Below are 22119 nucleotides of genomic sequence, written 5' to 3'. Positions count from 1 at the left end.
ATGCGTAGTTAGGGGATTTCATCATTGTGCAAATGTCAAAGTGCGCTTACACAGACCTAGATGGTACGGCCTACTGCACACCTTGGCTTCATGGCATGGCCTATTGCTCCTGGGCTACAAGCCTGTAAAGCATGTTACTGTACCAAACAACATGAGATTAAATCAAGTGCAAGAGAAAATGATGCAATCAAGAGACAGTAAACATGAGATGTATGAGGCTGCTGACAGTATAGCACTGCACACTATTTTACAACAAATTATTTCTATAAGTAGAAATAGCATACTCTAAAATAATGATAAAAATATATATATAGCATTGTAAACACATAAACCAGTAACATAATCATTTATTATCACATACTTTATATTCTATACTTTCACACAACTGGCAGTGCAGTGGGTTTGTTTACACCAGCATCATCACAAACATGAGGAATACATTGGGCTGAGATGACAAGATGGCTATGCTGTGACTAGGTGATAGAAATTTCTCAGTTTCATAATAATCTCATAGGACCACAGTCATATATGTGATCCATTGTTGACCAGAACAGTGTTATACAGCACATGACTGTAATGCCAAGAAACAGGGAGCTTCCAAAGAAATGGAGGTACATCAGTACCCATAAATAATTGTTCTAATATGGGAAATATTAATGGTAGATAAAAACAATTTATCTAAAGGAGAAAAAAATTATATGAAGACATGGAAAGAATTCAAAGATAAGCCTCAAGAAAAATCAGAGAATGTGTTCATAGGAAAATTGAAGCAGCCTCAGGAGATAATGAGATAAAGGAATGTTAATAATGGATTGACATTAAAAATATAGGTAATCAGCCTTCCATCGCATCCAAATCCTTAACACAAAGATAATATACTTGACCCTTCTGTTAGATATAGGGTAAAAGAAGCTATAGTTTCTCCTACATTAAATTTTTATAATTTACAATGATATTAGATATCTATCTCCAATATCCATGTATTTGTGGTGGGACCATCAATTCTAAACCACATGCCACCCTGAGAAATCTAGCCAGAGCTGAGCAGTGTTTTATTTGACCTTTATTTGACCTTTGTACTGGTGCTTTAGAACAGATTGTCTAGCCTATATAAATTATCTGTACGACTATCAGACTTCTGAGAGGTGAAAAGACTCTAAAAGCAAAAAACGGGAAAGGGAAACCTGAATAAGCTATGTACATTTCGCAGCCCATGTGAAAGCACACTGATCAGATCATGTGTGGACCTTAAGGACAAAAAAAATATATAAATCAAAAGACTAAAGGCAGCCCAATAAACCAAAAGCCATCTTAATAAGGCTGTCTCTCTACCTGCCTGTCAAAATGCTTTTCCACCTGTGCAGATCCATTCCTGCCTGTCCAGCTGTCTCCACACCTGATCCCTCCTTACCTGATCAGCTGTCTCCTTCACGAGCCTACCATTCCCAAATTCTTCCTAACTATCCAACTGTTTCTCCCACCCGCCAGCCCCATATCCTGCCTATCCATTCATCTGTTTCTTCTACTCTTCCTAAGACCTTTTTACCAGCCCCATTATTGTCGAACCCAATCAAATATCTTCCTCGTCCTCCAGCCCCAGTTGCTCCCAGATTTTCTAGCAGTTTCCCTTTTCTGCCAGCCCCAGTTCCTTCTGGACTACCTGACCATCTACCCCACCCACCCCAAAGTTCTTCAACCATTCCTCATTCTGACTCACAGAGCAAGTTATTTTACAAAACTTTCAAACCCAAACATTTCCTTCCAGTACGGCATTGTACCCCAACCACTCTAATGCCTGCCCTTGTTCATCGTTCCCTTCCAACTCAACTGGTTGTTTCTCCAACCCCTTTGGAAGCTCTTCCTGTTTTGAAGCATTCTGGTTTAGCCAGTCATCCCCCTCATCAATCAGTGCCCACTCTTTCTTATATCATTCCATTGTCTGAACATCCTGCTAGTTTAGATCCTTTTCAGTCAGTCCAGCAATCTTTTCCACAAAACACAACATTGTCAAATCTGCCCCAGGCTTTTGTAGACCATCCACCTGCCTCAATTCTCTCACATCCACCTCCTCATCGTTCTCCATCCTCTTCTTTGTCTTCATCTCCTTCTATTTCTACATCCTCTTCTTCATCCTCCATACAGTGTTCTTCCTCTTCATCGAGTCTTGCCTCTCCTTCACCTTCCTCTTCTACCTCTCCATCTTTACATCCTTCGTCTATTCCTCTTTTTTCCTCACCTTTGCATTCATCTCCCTCTCCATGTTTGCTTCCAACTTATTTAGATTTTCCCTCCCCAATTCCTCCTGTTTCTTCTTCCTTTATGATTTCTTCTTCCTTTCCCCCTATGCTTCACTCTCCCTCTCTTTCTACTTCCCCGTCTCCTTTTATTTCTATCCATCCCTTCAATCCTCACTGGGGGAAGAAAGTAGAGAAGAGAAGAGAAGCAAGTGGAATAGTGAAGAAAGAAATAGAGAAGAAAAAATTGAGAGACGACAACTGTAAAGGTAAATAAATTAAGTTTATTAGATAATTTGTAGATTTAGCAATATTTGTTTGGGAAGGGTGATTGAAGGGGAAGGTATATATAAGACTAGACATAGTAAGCCTAAAAGGAAGAGAGTGAAACGTACTTTCAATGTTTAGAAACTTGTGTTAAATAACATCTTGCCCTTCTTGATCTCCCTGTGGTCACAAAAGGATAGTCAGTAATCTAGTACTCACTGACTATTCCAGTTCGTCCAAATAAAGATATATATGGGTATTGGAGATAGATATATGTCACATGTGTCACTTTCCAAAATGTTTTTATCTTCATTGACTTGATAATTGAATTCAAATAAATCAATAATAAGTGCCCGTAGGATTCACACTAATGGCCCTATTGCAGAAGCTTTCAGCTTTTTTATATACCTCTTCCCCATCCTACCCCCCTCCCCAAATCTTTCTTTGTCTGCTTTGTGCATATGCTAAAATGTAATATGCTATGTTTCCAGAAGATGAAAAATTCTAATAGAAGATGATATCATCCCCTAAGAATTTTTGAATGGCACTTTGGCACACTAAAAGTAGACTCTACATTAAAGGTACCCCTTCTGTGGCATGAAAACCATGCCTATATATGTGACACAACTAAAAATAAATGTGTACACTCTTCTCTGTAAAGTAAGATCCAAGCATCTAAACCTAGTAAACTAAGATGGAAATTCCTACCTACCCTGATAAGTGATTTTTACCTTTTCTATCTGCCTGAATCTTCGACCAACTCTATTAAGGTTATAGGAATACCTACCACCCATGGCATCAACTCAGAACAAAAGGTAATGCAGATTATTATTATCCAGATAGGAATGCTCTTAAAGAACTGAGGGCTGACTCTACATATCTACAGGATTTCCTTCTATAGATGTCCTAAACAACAGAGGAATACGACTTAATAATCAAAGCTGTGAATAATTGGGCATTCCTACATAAAGATGGAGTGCTTTATTGCAGTGGTCCCCAAACTTTTTCACACCAGGGACAGGTACTCCTATGAGAATCTAATGCCTAGTGATTTGAGGTGGAGCTGAGATGGTGATGCTAGCGCCGGGGATTGGCTACAAATACAGATGAAGCTTTGCTCACTTGCCCACTGCTCACCTCCTGCTGTGTGGCCCAGTTCATAAAAGGCCATGGACCAGTACGAGTCTGCGGCCTGGGGTTTGGAGACCTTTGCTTTATTGGAACTAGAATCCCACAACCATTTTTATTCTATCGATTACCCTAAATTCCCATTCCATTATATCTACATATTTCTCCAATATCCTTATATGTGATTATCTGGACACACATGCACAAATACACATACACTACATGAATGTGCCATTTATATGTATATAAAAAGAAGTTAACTTCATTTAAATGTACTAAACATTTTTTGTATGATTCACAGAGCTATAGATAATGCCTTGCCTTCATCACTGTCAAAAAATGATCATAAACATCAGAAACATCTCTTATCCAAAATCAATTGTGATAAAGAAATGAAGGAAAACAGCAGGACAAACTTGGCTGCTAACAAAGATGTGTTCCAGCTTAAACTGGTGGCAACTCAGAAACTACTAGAAGATCAGCATCTAAGCAGCTTGCAAGTATGAAATTATAAATATGTTATTAATATTTTAATACCTAGTAATAATATTTCCCATTTTTCCAGTGCTTTTCACTAAAGAAATGTATGCCATTAGCCAAAGATAGGCTATGAAAGAGAATGTGGATGAATCAGCACGAATTTATCACAGATACTAGAAAATATTTTTTTAGTTTTTTTCTTCACCTTTTATTCATTTTTCTACTTCCTCTGTTCTTCTCTTTCTATCTCTTATTTAGAAAAATATTCTTTATGAATGTTATTTTCTGACAAACATGAAAGCTCTTTGAAGGTACTATGTAACATAAGTATCATTGTTAAAGATTAGATTATAAAAATTAAGCTCACTATTATAATACATGTGGACATTACATTCTTAATAAATATAGAGCACAATTAGATAGAAATAGTGTTTCTATTCTATAATTTAGGGAATTGACTTTGTTTTTTTTCCCACCAGTGAATGGGATTTCCACTAATTTTCCTTAAATGTTTATACACTTTCTTTTTCATGAGTAATTACACACATTTATGAGATTTTAGTAGGCTGATATAAAGATTAAATTCATAACCTTGCCCTGATTCATTTAATAATTAAGTGATAGTGGCAAGGCAAAAAAAAAAAAAAAAAAAAAAGCAAAGCAGGAGGCTTTTTCTTGTTCTGATGAAGTGTCTTTCTGTCATAAACAACTATAAATTTGAATGAAATATATGAAACATGTTTTTAGACATTAGATAATGGGCAGTACAGGATATGATCTTGAAAAGGGGGAAAACAAATGAAGTAAGCCCTATAATCACGTAGATTTTTTTACCAAGGCATATTCTCTGGATAAGCCTCAGAAAAATCCACAGGTTACCCAACTGCTTATCAAAAAAAAAAAAAAAAAAACACTCTCTTAAAAAAGACTGAAGTCTAGTCGTACAACCTAATGCTTACAATGTCCAACATTCAATCACAACTTACTAGACATGTGAAAAAGCAGGAAAATATGGCTTATAACTAGAGGAAAAATTAGTCAATATAATCAGATACAGAAATTACAGAGATGATGGAATTAATAGGTAGGAAATTAAAATCATTTGTATCAATATTTTCAAGGAACTAAAATAAAATAAAAATAAATAATGAACATGTATATTTTAGAAGAACCAAACAGACCTTCTAAATCTGAAAAGCATAATATCTGAAATGAAAATTTCACTGGATGGGCTTAATGGTGTAGGTATTACAGACAAAAAGATCAGTGAACTTGAAGACAATAATAATCATCTAACTGAATTACTGAGAGAAAAAAGACTGGAAAAAAATAAGCAGAGTGTTAGTGGCCTGTGAGACAATATCAGGCAATATAACATAAATTTATTATTATTATGTATTATTATGAAATGGAATATTGAAAGAAACAGTGGCTTAAAATTTTTCAAATTTGATAAAATTATAAATCCACAGATCCAAGAAGCTCAACAAACTCCAAGAAAGATAAGCATGCACAGGTGCACGCATGCTTACACATGCACCCACACACATACACCACAAAGGCACATCAAAATCAAATTTTAGAGAGAAAAAAGATACATTACATGTGTGTGAACTTTTAAAAGTAAGAAGGACAACTAACTTCAAGCTGAAAGGCAGTGAAACAATATTTTTTTAAATTCTTAGAGAAGAAAAATGGCCGATGTAGAATTATGTGTCCGACTAAAATATCCTCTTGAAATGAAGGCAAAATATGCATTTTCAAATAAACAACTGAAAACCACTGCACCACACCAGCATCTTCACTACAAGGAATGCTACAGGAACTTTTTTAGGCAGAAAGAAATTTCTATAAGGTGAAAACTCGGATCTATTACTGGTTGTTATGGTGAGTAGGGACTGACTACAAAGAAGAATGAGGGAACTTTTGGCAGATGGGAAGGTTCTATATGTTGTTTGATATGGTGGCTCTGTGTGAATAATTTGTCAAAATCCATTGAACTATACATTTGAATTAGGTATATTTTATTGTAGGTAAGTATACCCTCAATAAAGTTGATTTAAAAATAAAACACACACACACACACACACACACACACACACACACACAAACCATGTTAAGTCTAGTACAGTTGATACCAGCAACTTATAAGCAAGACTTGAATCTGATGATATTTTATTGTTTAATGGTACAAAAAATTCTGGGGGGAAAAAGTACAGTGTAGTGAAATCGGAAGTTGCTGAACTTCTTTTGAGGTACTTCAGGAAATGAAGCCATTACAGACCTATGCAAACAAATCTTAGAGCCATGGACATCACACTTATACCTAAAAGGACCTTCTAAAACATCTCATTATAGGTAATTTCAAAGAAAGTCCTCCAAACCTTATTACTGTCAATTAAAATAACCCAGTTTCAAAAACAGGCATTGGAGGATCTGTGCTTTGTTTTGTTCTCCTAATTAGGTTGAAATGACCATCACTTTAACAAAAGATCACAGTACTGAAGAATGCAATAAGCAGGGACAAATCCTAGTAATATCAAAACAAATTCTTGTGAATCTTTTTCAAAACTTATTTCACAGTAATATATCAATCAGTAAACATTCTGTGCAAACTAAAAATATTTCTATTCTATAACTGATTTCCTTGGTTTCTTAGCTAAAAAAATAATGTATTTTAGTTTAATATCAAAGTAATTTTTCTAAAATTTGAAAAATCTTAAGGGACACTTTGAGTTCATTTAGCTTTTTGACTACCTCTACAATTTAAAGTATTCTTGAATCTATTTCTATATATGTGATACAGATTAATACATTCTAGATATGTGTGAGAAATTATAAATATTTTAAAGCATTTATTATACTTTTATGTTATAAAATTATAATATATACTAATAAATTTTATGAAATTTCAGTGATATAGTGATGAGAATGTCCATGGAGTTTATGGAAACTATTATTCTGCTGAATCTCAAAAAAAGAGCCATTAAAAATCAATAGTTCTTAACCCTAAATCCACATTAGAATTACCTGAGGAATTTTGAAATTATAATAATACCAGTACATGGAACCCATCCAAGAATTAAATCACGAGGACTAAGGCATAGATATTTTTATAAAGCTCCTTATGTAATTCTAATATGTAGCCACAGTTGAGAACTCTACTATAGAGACGACAACATTGATCTTTATAAAAAGATGTAGCCCTTCCAACAGGGAATTCATTTTAGGAACATAGAGCTTTTAGGAGCTTCATTTAAGCCCAGTGAAGATTTCAGGAAAAAATATCATTTGAAAATAAGCTATTTTTTAGAATTTCACAACACTCCATATTCTGGAATAGCAATAGCAAAATTCTTTTCTAAGCTATAGCTGTGACTAGAATAATTGTGTAGTTAACATTAGGTGTAGAAATTAAGGCAAACACATTATATTATAAGTCTCTGTTAGCTTGCTCTTTCTTACTCTAAAGATTGCTCCAGGGATATAGATTATTTATACACCTACACTGTTTATAGTCATTTTACTTACTGTATTTTATATGCAAAGGAGGATTGGGCTTAGTAATAACAGTGTGTTGAATCATTACTTTTGGCATTTAAAAATTTCTAAACTATAAAATAATATTCTTTATTTTCTTTTAGAAATTTTGTGATGAAGTTAATCAGATAACAAATTCTGAAACCCTTTCAAGTATAGACAGTCTTGAGGCTGGAGAACACGAAGAAATATATTTAACACTTATTAATAAGGAACCTTCCAACTCGATCCAGAAGAATTCTATTTTCCTCAAATCAGCAAATCTACAATCAACTAATCTAAGCCTCTTTGATGAAGATAAACTGTCATTCTCTAAAACTCAACATATAAATAATTGGCTAATAAATTTAGATGATCCAAATACTGAAACTGCCACACCCTTCTCAGATATTTTAAGTAAACCTAATGTTCTACCTTCATATGAATGTGTTAATAGTAAAGAAGAAAATTCTTCTGCTCTAAGTAGAACTGTGGAAGGAACCACAAATACTGTTAATAATTCAAGAGCCTTTGTATCTAGTCCACCCACACATGTGCAAGATAAAAGTGAAAAGACCTCTGAAACTAGCACTATGAGGACAGCTGACTCCTCTTCTGAGGCATTCAAAAGAGAGAGACCATTAGTTAGTGAGAGCCCAACATTTAAATTCAGCAAAGCATGGAACACTTCAGATTCTTTAACCCAGGAAATGGCTACAATTTCAGACCAAGAGAAATATTCTGAATTAACTCAAGAAAATAGAACTACTTCAGTTCCTACTTCATTTTTACCTGTGGCAACACCTTTAGTTTTGCTCTCTAATACACAATCAGCTAGACTTTTACCAAAGAACAGTATACATATAAAAGAAATTGACCCACTGCAGTGTTCTGATAAGTTAAAGAAACTGAAAGATGTAAAAGATGAAAAGATAAAATGTTTCAATAGTAATAAAGAGTTGCCTTTATTTTCAAACAATGTTCAAGCTGCCTATATACCTCACAACTCTGATGCAAAAGACAAAAAACAGAAAATAACTGAAACATCAACATCATTGTCTAATGTAATTTCTAATTGTGACTTAGTTGGTCAGCACAAGAAAATGAAATACAATGTTCATGAAAGAAGTAGTGTAAGGTTTCTTAAAAGTATTTTGAAGAAAGAATCTAAATACGAACATGATTATTTTAAGGCACTAGTTATAAATCAGGGCTTTAAGTTAGGAAATCAAAAAGCAGAAGCTATCAAAGATAGTATTGAATTAACAAAAGAAAAAGGAAACAAAGCAGGAATTCCAAAGACTATTAAAAAACTGAGGTGGTTTGATGAAACTGGAGATATGGGGAGAAATACTGAAGATAATCATTCACTGAACAGTGGAATAGAAATATCTCAACAGTGGTCTCAACCATTCCACATTCAAACAGAAAGTGGTGCTGACAGCAACGTAATTAGTGTTCCTGCTTATGCTGTGAATTCTGCTGATAGAAAAAAGCCCAAGGATGATTTCTCTGGAAATGATGCTGCATTGGGAGGATCTGGAACAGACCATGTGTCTTTGAACTCTTTTATACCTTCAGGTCATAACATTGCTAAACAAGCCTGGCCAGCCTCAAAAAAAGAGGAAGGTAAATCTTCTATACATAGTGGTGATTCTAAAACTAAGAAGGGTAATCCACAAAGAGGTGGAGCAAAAGTAATCAGGACAATATCTGCTAAAGTCCAATCAGGTTTTATATATCCAAACAGAAAAGGCACTGTTATTCGACCACAGTCTACAAGCAAGGCCAACACATTTCTACAAGCTCATGGTAAATTAATTGTACCTCATCCTCCTCCTAAATCTCCATTGAATATTAGGAGTGATAAAAATATACAAGTGTCTCAGTGTCAATCAGTAATGCCTGAAAATTCTCAAAACATTACTACAAATAACTATTTTAATACAAAACCTGTGCTTCCAACAGAACACAAGTTGAATCAGTGGAATCAAGAAAGTAGTCTTCCACTCTCACATATTTGTTCTGACTTAGTCACTGTGATACCATCTGTACCATGTTGTTCTTCTGAGGGCCAGACTTCAGCAACAATAGATCATTCACATGGCACTCAAATGATTACCCAGCAAGAAGGAACATTACATTACACCCAAAGATCTCCTGTTTATGAAGGAAGTCATCACTCTGTGACTTTTAGATCTCCTAAAGAAGAATCTGTTCCTGCATGGAAAAGACAGCATAATATTCTAGGTCAAAATGAAAAGGCCGATGGTAAGAATAAATTTATATATTTTTATAGATAAAATGTACAACTTTTTTAATTCATGTGAAATGTATTAAGGCATAGCAATGTATATCTTATAGATATTAATGTTAAATAATAGCTTAGCTTTATAGAAACAACTTATTTCCCTTATTATTGTGCCCTTGTCTATCTAGTAACTGAAGTTTTTAAAAGAATGACCCAACCTTTATTCAACTAAAATTTGAAACTTTGCTAGCCTCCATTTTTTCCATTACTTTTCTTTTTAGTTTAAAAGAGGGAGAACAAAGAGTCAGATCTGATTCATATTCCTTATCATTTTGTCATTACCTCAATATTATAGTCAAAATGTCTATCAAAATAATCATAGTAAAAAATATTGTTTAACTTATTCTAAATAGGTAAATAAATGTTATAATATGTTTCTTTATTTTTCTTTAAAATGTTTGTTGAATTGAATTGTTATAAGCTAATAATAGAAGTGCCAAAACTCTTCATCTTCTTTCTAAAAGAGTGGCAGCTCTACTGTTATCAAGTATAGATGTTGGTTTTCATATGGAGAAAAAATGATAGCATTCCTTTAAACATTTTTGAAAATTAATTCTCTACAGAATGTCATTGTGCTTTATAGCTGGTTGATGCCACATAAGCTATTTTCCTCTAAGGGAATGGACTAGAAGTCCAAAAATTTTCCTACCAGTGGGAATCAGTTGACTGTTAAGAAAAAGGTAGGACTTGAAGAGAAAATCAGAAAAGCACTGCTTTCCTTTTCCCAAAGATATGAATAAATATTAAGAGGATATAAAAAGAGAATTAGTTTAAAATTGAATATTCAAAGTCTTCTTCAGTTAGACCATAGAATTTAAGGACCATGGGATTATTTTGTGATTCATCACTGTATCCCCATGTCCTAACTATGCCTGGCACTTAATAAAATACATGAACTTTTCTTGAATAGATACAAGCCATATTAACAGATGGGAAGCTGAATGCAAAGACTGTAATCTAAAAATCTTTAGCATTTACCTACAAGAGCCCAGATAATATATATATTTCATTCTCTTCTTATCCAGCTATTTCATCATATAACTTTAGTTTTCACACTACTTCCAAAATATGAAAGCATCATACAGATTTGATATGCAAAAGCAAATAATGATGTTATGATTGTTACTTTTTTTGAGTTCCTACTCTATGCCAGTTACAGTGCTAAGTCTTTTCACTTATTGTCTCATTTAAACCTCATGACAACCCTGAGAAATAAGTATTTTTTAAAGCCCTATTTTGCAAAGAAAGAAATAGAATTGCCCAATGTCAAGAGCTAGTAAATAGCAAAATTGTTATTTTAATCTAAATATCTATGGCACCAAGTCCCATGCTTTTTCTACTAAAACTGTATAATAAATATAGTTATTAAGCAAATATATATGTGTGTGTGTGTGTGTGTGTGTGTGTGTGATGTTGGTTTTCATATGGAGAAAAAATGATAGCATTCCTTTAAACATTTTTGTATACACATACACACACACACACACACACATATCGGAATCTGAGCTGATCAGGAAAATTTTAGTAAATATAGTTTTCCAATAGCTCGAGCATGAGAGGGTAGCATATTAAAGTTATGTTCGCATTCTCTGATAAAGGAATAAAATATATATATTCATATAGAGACACCCTTATTTTCCCAACTTTTAATCTAAGAAGGTAGTTATTAAGGGTCTTTGTATAAGGGACACTGAAAAATATAATGAATTTTAACATTTGCAGCCACGTTTTTTAAAAGATAGAAATAGTCAAACTATCGTACATCTTTATACTTCTTAATACAGTGATTATACTTAGAAAATCTAATACTAGCAATACTAAATATTTTCTATATTCAACCATTCAAACATTTTTTAAAACTGTATAAATATTAAACATTTCAAGTAAACCCTAAATTATAGTTCAATGAGCATCATTTCATTTCTTTTTCCTACTCTCCTACTTACCAGGTCATTTTTATTCTCGCACTCAGTGTACTCAGGGTTGAAAATTGTGGAGGGCATCTTGCTCTCTATTAGCATTTCCAGAACTCTCTAGCAGAACTCTCCAGTAAAAACTCTATTCCCATGAGGCCCAAGCTATTCAACTATACCACCTCCTGATTTCTCAAGTCATTTCTCCCTTCAAAGATGACTTTGACATCTGATTCACAGTCTTCCTTTCCCTGAAAAGTCTGCAAAAATACCAGTGATTTGGTATTCAGGTGAATGAACAATCTAATACCCTATTCTCTCTCAATCTTTTTTCATCTCTTGATTTTCCGTACCATTCTGCCTCGAGTGCCCATTCCCTTTGTCATACTCTAGACTGTGTCAACACCCATAATTCCTCTACTTCAAAATCAGTAATTCAAGTATATCCTGCTCTTTGACCACAATATGGTATTTGCACAAGGATATTTAGACCAGTGGAATAGAATAGATTCTAGAAGCAGACCCACATATTTGAAACCCACATACTTGATTTTTGGCAGAGGTGGTAGTGCATAGCAGGGAGGGAAGATTTGTATTTTTTTAAATGGTGCTGAGTCAGTTGGATGATCATATGGAATAAGCTGACCCTTACCTCACACCATACATAAAAATCAATTCCAGGTGAACTGTAAATATAAATATAGAAAGTGAAAAAGAAATACTTCTAGAAGATAATATAGGTAATATGTTTATGACTTGAGGATGGGCAAGATTTCTTATGCTGACATAAAAAGCACTAACTATAAAGGAGAAAATTAATAAATTGTACATTAAAATTAGAAACTTTTTTTTAATCCAAAAACACCATTAAAATATTGAAAAGGCAAACCCTGGAGTGAAAGAAGATATCCATAATGCATAATACTGACAAAGAACTCATATCCAGAGTATATAAAGAACTCCTATAATTAATAAGAAAAAGATGACCTACAACCAGAGAAGCAGAATCAGTTAAATATATTAAGATTTACTACAAAGGATTGTAATATGTGAAAATGAGGGCTGTCTAGACTTGTCGAAATTTGCAAGGTGGGCCATGAGGAAGGGCAGGCCAGAACTCATAGGGAAAGACTAAAGCTGTTATCCACAAACAGAATTTTTTATTCTCTTAAGGAAGCTTCAGTCCTACTTTTAAGGACTTTGAACTGAATGAATCAAGTACACGCAGATTATCTAAGCAAGGGTCCCCAACTCCTGGGCCACAGACTGGTACCAGAACCGGAGCCACACAGCAGGTGGTGAGCAGGGGGCAAACAAGCGGAGCTTCATCTGTATTTGCAGTCGCTCCCCAGCACTAGCATCACTGCCTCAGCTCCACCTCAGATCATTAGGCATTAGATTCTTATAGGATCACTGGCGCCTGGGGCCAAAAAGGTTGAGGACCACCAATCTAAGGTAATCTCCCTTACTTAAAGCAAACTGATTACAGACTTTAATAAAATCTATAGAATACCTTCACAGCAACACCTAGATTCATGTTTGATTGCATAATAGCAAACTGTAGACTAGATGACACATCAAAAAGACCATCATACCATTTTTTTTTAAAGCCAAAATATTTGAATAAGCTTTTCATAAAGAAGGATAGCCAAATGGTCAATAAACATGAAAAGATCTCAGCTTCACTCCTCAGGAAAATCCACATCATAATTACACATCACAATGTCTAAAGTTAAAAAGATAGAATGATAAAGATATATAACACCTAAAAACTCATATCTACTAAAGTTGAGCGTATGCATATTTTATGACCCAGCAAGTCTAGCCCAACAGATTGTGTGTGTGTCAAAAATTCATTCATATGTAAACCAAAAGACGTGTAAAGATTTTCATAGCAGCTTTGTAGCCAGAACCTGGAATTATCTCAAATATCTTTCAACACTACAATATATAAATAAAGCAAAATTCCATCATTCATTCCATGAAATACCATAATGAAAATGAATGAGCCACTACTAAGAAACATTAACATGGATGAATCTCACACCATAAAATTGTGTAAAAAAAAAAAATGTATGTTTTATGTACATTTTTTCACAAAAAAACTATATATTTTTTTTCTACCACTTTCATGAACAGGTAAAACTAAGGCAGAAAGTATATGGAAACAGGTAATGAGAAAACTTTTTCAGTGCTGGTAATTTTTTTTTAATCATAAAATATGGATATTTTATTCCAGCTCTGGGAAATGAAAAAGAGGGAGTAGGGAACAAATTCTTCCATACACCATTCTAATTTAGCCGACATTAATTACAAAATGGTAAACTAAATATATATGTGTATACGTATGTAGATATATACATAGCTATTTTTTTTTCAGAACTTAGTCTCATAAGTGCTCATATATTTACACTGTTTTTTTTTTTTATAAACACCCTTAAAAGTCATCAAATGTCTCTTCGGTAATCATTTAATATTTTTTGGATTGTATTTGCTGTTTGCATTTTAATCACTTGTGATTGGTCAAAGTGTACATTAGAAGGTGTAAGGGGAAATCTTGCTTTTAAGTTATACTATATGCATTGCAGTTACCAATGACATGATTTTTTTCATCATCATTTGCAAATTCACACATCTTGTAATTCTCTATGTAGACTCTTCCAGCTTCTGGTGCTGTACATATCTGCATCTTCTGGATGGGACTGCCCGTGATCCATGAGCTTGGGGTCAGGCACAAACAGTGAAGCACCTTTGGTGAAGTCTCATTTGGTCTTTGTTTCAGAGTTGAGTTCTGTTGGCAAAACTACTGAGTGTTTCAGATTATAAATTGTTTTTGCAGGTATTTCTGTTTCAGCAGAGCTTCCCAGCCTAGTTTTTACTTTAGGTTCAGGAAGTGACTCTTTTTTGTTTTTGTTTTTGTCCACAATGATTTAACTGTTTCATAAATTTGCTGGCTTGTAGCATATGCCTTTTTCCCAGTTACCTTTGCAATTATTACTGACTACACTGGGTAACAAATGGTTGCTCCTAAAATGGCCATTCCCCAGTGGATAAGCAATTTTCTTAAGCCTAGAACTTTTTCTTGCTGAAACCAAGCCTGCCAATCCTGAAACTGTAATCACTCAGATGGAGGCAAAGCCCATTTGTAAATTATCTGGCAGCTCTTCAACCTATTTAGACTGGAGAGGTAGTGCAGTATATAGATGGGGAACTGCTCTGGTTTCACTAGCTGCTTTCTGGATTCTTCTTTGGCTGCATGCGCACTTATAGATGTACTCATCAGACTTGCGGGCACGGTTGTCACCTTTCCCATCCTAATGGCCACCATGTCTGTGACCCTCTCTGCCCAAGTTTTCCTCAGTGCTGATAATGTTTTATTTCTTGATTGGGTAGCTGTGCAATTTCAGTGTGTATATATAATTCTATACTTATAATCTGTGCATATTTCTATAGGTGATTGTTCTTCAGTTTTTTAAAAAAGCAAATGATGTTGGCATATTAAATACTAAATATGAAATCAAAAAGAATGCATTTTATCCTTTTCCAGGAAGTATTAAGAATACCTTCAAGGAATCAAAAATTTGATTACTAGAAAGGACCAAAGATTCAATTGCATTTAACTTCCATATTTTATGCATGAGGAAGTTGGCACACATAATAGTGAAATTATATAGCCCAAGATGACACAGCTTACTTTAAAGCAGAGCCAGGATTTTTGTCTTGTAGCTCCAGTGTTCATACCTTAAATAATCCTAGTTTTCATGAGATCGGACATTTAATCAGAAACACTGAACAATTTTTATTCTAGGTAAAAATTAGATAGCATTTACTATATGCCAGTCACTATTCTAAGTACTTCGTGTATGAAAACAAATTTAATTCTCCCAAGAACTCTGTGAGATAAATAACATTATTCCCATTTTGTAAATGAGGAAAATGAGGCACACAGAGGATTCATAACTTGTATAAGTCACATCACTAGGATAAAAGGCATAGCAAGGATTAAAATGCAAGCCCTCTCTCTCTAGCATTTGTGCCCTTAACCACATAGCTATTATGCTTATTTTTAAAAACACCCCCTATGTGGGGGGAATGGAGATGTTAATGTATATAATATATAAGAACAAGTTAAAGACTAATAATAAATGAAAAACCTCGTACCCACTGTCCAGTTTTAGAAATAGAAAATTACTAGTATTGTTGAAATCTTATATGCCACTTCCCAACTGCATTCCCTTCCTCTCTTACAGAAATGACACTATATAGAATTATGTTAATGATTCCATGCTTTTTAAAACTAATATTGCCACACGTAAGTGTATCTCAAATGATATATTATTTAATTTTGCCTAGTTTTGTAATTTATATAAATGGAGCTAGTTCATCTACATTCCTTTTTTTCCATTTTTTATGATTTGCATTCTATATTTCCTTTTTTTAATTATAATTGACATTAAATATCATTTTATATCACCTTCAGGTGTACAACATAGTGATTAGACATTTATATAATTTATGAAGTGATCTCCCAAAAAAGTCTAGTTACCCACCTGGCACCATACATAGTTATTACAATATTATTGGCTATGTTCTTTATGCTTTGCTTTAGATCCCCATGACTATATTTTAACTATCAATTGTACTTACTCTTTTCACCTTTTTCACCAAGCCCCCCACATCCCCTCACATCTGGTAACCATCATTTTGTTCTCGGTATCTAAGAGTCTGTTTCTCTTTTGTTTATTTAAATTGTTCTTTAGATTCCACATGTAAGTGAAATCATATGGTATTTGCCTTTCTCTCTCTCTGACTTATTTCACTTAGCATAATACCCTCTAGGTCCATCCGTGTTCTCACAAATGGTAAGATTCCATTCTTTTCTATGGCTGAGTAATATTCCATTCCATGTATGTACCACATCTTTATCCAATCTTCTGTTGATGGGCACTGAGGTTGCTTCCATATCTTGGCTATTGTAAATAATGCTGCAACAAACATAGGAATGTGTATCTTTTTGAATTAGTGTTTTGTATTTCTTCGGATAAGTACTTAGTAAAGTGCAATTCCTGGGTCATGAGGTAGTTCTATTTTTAATTTTTTGAGGAACCTCCAAACTGTTTTCCATAGTGTCTGCACCAATTTTCAATTCCACCAACAATGCACAAGGGTTCCCTTTTCTCCATATTCTCGCCAATACCTGTTTGTTGATTTATTGATGATGCCATTCTGACAGGTGTGAAATGATATCTCATTGTGGTTTTAATCTGCATTTCTCTGATGATTAATGATGTTGAGCATCTTTTCATATGTCTATTGGCCATCCGTATATTCTCTTTGGAGAAATATTTATTGAGGTCCTCTGCCCATTTTTTAATTGGATTGTTTGGTTATTTGGTGTTAAGTTGTATGAGTTCTTTATAAATTTTGGATATTAACCCCTTTTCAGTACATCATTGGTGAATATCTTCTCCCAATCAGTGGGTTGTCTTTTCATTTTGTTGATAATTTTCTTTGCTGTGCAAAACCTTTTTAGTTTGATGAGGTCCCACTTGTTTACTTTTTCTTTTGTTTCCCTTGTCCAAGGAGATATATCCAAAACAAAACAAAACAAAACAAAACAAAACAAAACTGTTACTAGGAACAATGTCAGAGAGTTTACTACCTATGTTTTCTTCTAGGAGTTTTATGGTTTCATATCTTACATTTAAGTCTTTAATCCATTGTGAGGTGTTTGTTTGTTTGTTTGTTTGTTTGTTTTTGTATGTAGTGTAAAAAGGTGTTCAAATTTTGGAGTTTTTTGCATATGTCTATCCAGTTTTCCCAACACCATTTGTTGAAGAGACTGTCTTTATCAAAGGGTATTTTTGCCTCCTTTTTCATAGATTAAATGTCCATGTAGGTGTGGGTTTTATTTCTGGGCTCCATATTCTGTTCCATTGATCTATGTGTCTGTTTTTATGCTAGTACCATGCTGTTTTGTTTACTATAGCCATATAGTATAGTTTAATATCAAATAATGTGATACCTCCAACTTTGTTGTTCTTTCTCAAGATTACAATGGCTATTCGGGATCTTTTATGGTTCCATATAAATTTTGGGATTATTTGTACCAGTTCTTTGAAAAATACCATTGGTGTTTTTATAGGGATTGCATTGAATCTATAGATTGCTTTGGGTCGTACAAACATTTTAATCATGTTAACTCCTCCTATTTATGAGCATGGTATATGCTTCTATTTGTTCATTTTCTTCACTTTCTTTAATGTCTTGTAATTTTCTGAGTACAGGTCTTTTGCTTCCTTGGTTAAATTTATTCCTAGGTGTTTTGGGGTTTTTTGATGCAATTGTAAATGGGAATGTTTTCTTAATTTCTCTTTCTGATAGTTTGCTATCAGTGTATAAAATGCAACCAATTTCTGAATATTAATTTTGTATCCTGGTATTTTACTGAATTCATTTATCAGTTCTAGTAGTTTTTGGTGGAACCTTTAGGGTGTATTCTTCTATGATTTGCTTTTTTCAATCAATTTTGTTTTCCAGAGTTTTGATTAATTTAGCTACACTTCTTCATATTCATTAATTTACTACATTTTACATATTACATTAATACGCAAAAATTTTTAATTCTTCTACTATTGAACATTTGGGTTGCTTTCAGTTTCTTGCTTTTATGAATAATGCTTCTAGGAACAGTTTTATACATCTATGAATATACAATTTGCTGGGTCACAGGGTATGTATATTTTCAACCTCACTAGGTAGTACCAAGTTATTTTCCAGAGCAATATGCTCACCAAAACTGCCATGTCAGGCTGTGTAATGTTTTCAATCTTATGGGTGGGAAACTGTGTCTAATTATAACAATTTGCATGAATTGAGCATTTTTCACGTTTATGCACTTAATTGCATTTCCTTTTCTGTGAAATGTCTGCTCTTGGTTTTCTTTTTTCCTTTACTGATACTTTTTAAGTATATTTTGTGATTCTGTATCAATTATATGTGTTGCAACTATTTTCTGCCAGTTTGCGATTTGTAATTTTACTCCTCTTGATGATTAAAAGTTTATTTTAATGTGGTCTTTTCCTTTTCAGTTTGCTTGCTTGTATGTATTTGGGTATTTTTTTTTTTTTTTGCAGTTCTGAGAGAAAAAATATTCATCTTGACAATTGTTCTTTAAAAAGAAAACACACAAAACTAAATTAAAAAAAAAGAGTTTGCCATAGCTGTTTAAAACAATATAATTTTAGGCAATAATAATCAGATCTTTGGAAGTACTTCTGTACTCTACATTGTTTTAGGCTATATATGTTAAGGGCTATCTAAACATACTGTGATGACTCAAGACTATGGAAGGAAGAGTTAGGTCTGAAGACCAATTAAAGGAGACTACAACTAAAACACATGATAGCTAAATACAAATATTTGAAGGTTTATTCGAAGGTGTGGAAGAAGGAGAAAGGAGAACTAAATGAAGGTTAAAAATTGCAAAGATGTTTTCAATTCAGCATAAGAAAGGGTTTGAGCTAAAACCACCAACAATGGGGTAGTAGCTCCCGTCACTATACCATTCAAGCATAGGTTGAATGTCCACATCTAAGTAACTGAGATCTATGAATAAGAAGTTGAACTAGTTAACTTCTAAGATAGCTTCCAAAACTATAATTCTATGACTGTCTCCTCAATTTGTTTATAGCTAAAAATACTACAAATTCAAAAAAATATAACACTTTACTAAAGATTAGTAGATTTATTTTGAGTTTTGGTAGTAAAACTGTCATACCTAGAATTTTCATGTGAGCCTAGGAATTTTGCCAGATATGCCAGTACAAACTATATTATTTTTGCAAAAATATGAAGGTTCTCAGCTACTATATTAATTACTGATAGTATTTAAGTTCTTAAGTGGAACAGTACATAAACAGTTTTAAACACATACTGTATCTATTCCTGGCATCAATAATTTACAATCCATAAAACTGAACATCTACACAAAGAACAATAAGGCACAAAAACAATTATGCTACAAATCATGTACAAAAGTGTTGGTAAATCTTGCTTTCAGATTTATGAACAGCCTGAAAAGAGGTAAAGATTTTTGATGCAGCAGTTATATGGCCAAGTTAATTTACATTTTTGGTATTTTTAAAGCTCTTCAAAAATGCAAAGAGAGGGACTTTACGAGATTTAGGAGAAGACAATTCCAAGCATAGAAAACAATATGCATAGAAAACAACATAGAAACTTTATTGCTGTCCAAATTATCTCCCTAGAAACTATAACATTTAATATATCTAGCATTTAGCTTCTTTAGCATTAGCATACCCATATGGATGGGAATAAGCATAATGCAGTGCTTTTTGAATGATAGGTCATACTCATGAGTGGATTATGAAATCAACTTAATGAGTGATAAGAATTTTTTTAATGAAATATAATTTTAGAATCAGAATGTTCTAGAATAAAAACTACCAGAGGACATCATATATTGTAAGGGTAAATATGTTTTGCAAAACTGTATTTGCATCCTGGATCACAATGCAATATGTGCTTTTTTCTGTGAGACACAGTGAAATCAGAATAAAAGTTACTAGCACGAAGAGTAAGAGCTAGAATTTTAAATTTTAGAGACTTAACTGCTTGGAACTAAATCCCAGTTTTGCTTTTTACTGGCTCTGTAACCTTAAGTAAGTTGCTTATCCTCTCTTGTGCTTTACTTTATCTGGAAAAATAGTGATGATAATAGTGCCTATAGCTTTAGAAAAATGCCTGGGCAATGATAAATGCTCAACAAATACTAACTAGAATTACATTATTTCTTATTATAAAAGGTCAGATGTTCAATTACTAGCCAACTGTAAAAATCAAAAGCTTTTGTGTCTTTGTTATATAGATTTAGAATGATATATAGTTGTATATAGTTATAGTTTTATATGTAGAGTGATATGCACATAACTATATATGTATAGCTGTATATAGAAAATATGTAAGATAGATATTTCAAATATCTTATCAATTATGATGACTTTATTTCATATCATTAGCTATAGTAACATCAATTACATTCAATATTCAAATTTATGTTCTCCACTACATAGTTTCAGGGTTAAAATATTTTCATTTTTTCCTCCTTACCTGAACTTTGATCACAAAAGCACACACATACACACTTCCATGTACTTCTCAAGACGTTTGTGTGTTTACACATATACTCATACTCTGTGCTGCAGACCAACTGAATTTTTTGCCTTTCAGCCCCAATGAATTTTTTAACTTCATCATTATTATTTTGTGCCTTTGGTCATAATTTTCTCTTTGACTCAAAGAGTCTTTTTACTTGGTAGCTTACTCCTCCTTTAAGACCAAGCTTAGGAATAACCTATGTGAAACCTTTCTTGATTCTTACAAGAACACTCTAACCTCTGATCTTTTGCTTAATTCTGTTTACAGCTCTACATACAATTCATTTTACTGTAATAATCCATTTAAATTCTCCTAAAATAATAGACTCCAAAAGGTTTTATTGTACCACTATTAATAAAGATTTTGAGCACATATTATATATATATGCCATACACATGTATTACTGTTAATATACGTGAAGCACCTTAACCAGAAATAGAAATATTTTAAAAATGAGATAAAGATGAAGTACAGACTTTTAAAATAGTTTTTAAATTTTGTATTTTATAAATAACATACTTTAAAAATTTATAAAAATAATTTTATTTATTATGTATAAATACTTTTTCTCAATATTAGTAATGTTCCTCTGAATGCTTAGTTTCAAATATCTTATCAGTTACAATGACTTTATTTCATATTATTAGCTAATATCTCCAGGTACAATATGAATTTAGGCTGAAGTTTGTTATAGTTTTTTAGATAATTATTTAATTTGTGATTCTAATTTGTTACAAACATAATTATACTTCATTGCCATTATGTAGCAGAGTTTGTAATAAGAATAAGAGAGGTGTCAGTTCTGCCTTTCTTATTTACTTGTGCTTGCTTTATTAGTATTATCTTTGATCTGTGATTTTACAAGAATGTGTTTTCAGTTACACAAAAGATGTAGAAAATAACATAATAAATATTCATCTACCCACCACTCATCTTAAATAATGAAACATTACACATACAATGGAATCCCTACAAAACTCTTTCTTAGCCTCTTTCTCATTTCATGAGGACTCATTTAGGTACTACAAGATATCTATAAATGCATTTACAAGGGCACACACAAAATATAGTACATTGAAGGAAGCAA

At 33.1% G+C, this 22119-nt stretch overlaps 1 protein-coding gene across 8 annotated transcripts in view; it reads left to right on the top strand.

Moving 5' to 3' along the window:
• CEP126 (centrosomal protein 126) overlaps positions 1-22119 on the top strand; it is an 88855-nt gene that overhangs the window by 46172 nt on the left and 20564 nt on the right. For 7 of the 8 annotated variants that reach the window (XR_004950891.1, XR_004950892.1, XR_004950893.1 and 4 more), the window contains exons 5-6: positions 3931-4129; positions 7754-9899. Coding sequence is in view for 5 of the 8 variants with exons in the window: in XM_036220962.1 (XP_036076855.1) it covers positions 3931-4129; positions 7754-9899 (2345 nt within the window). In the remaining 3 variants the exon portion in view is untranslated. Of the gene's footprint in view, positions 1-3930; positions 4130-7753; positions 9900-14506; positions 16234-22119 lie in introns of those variants that run through there. The other variant, XM_036220964.1, reaches the window with a different exon arrangement.

This window comes from Rousettus aegyptiacus, unplaced genomic scaffold, assembly GCF_014176215.1.
Source record: "Rousettus aegyptiacus isolate mRouAeg1 unplaced genomic scaffold, mRouAeg1.p scaffold_m13_p_5, whole genome shotgun sequence".
Classification (NCBI taxonomy): Eukaryota; Metazoa; Chordata; class Mammalia; order Chiroptera; family Pteropodidae; genus Rousettus; species Rousettus aegyptiacus.
The sequence above is the reverse complement of the archived record's forward strand: the minus strand, read 5'-3'. Positions and strand labels throughout refer to the sequence as shown.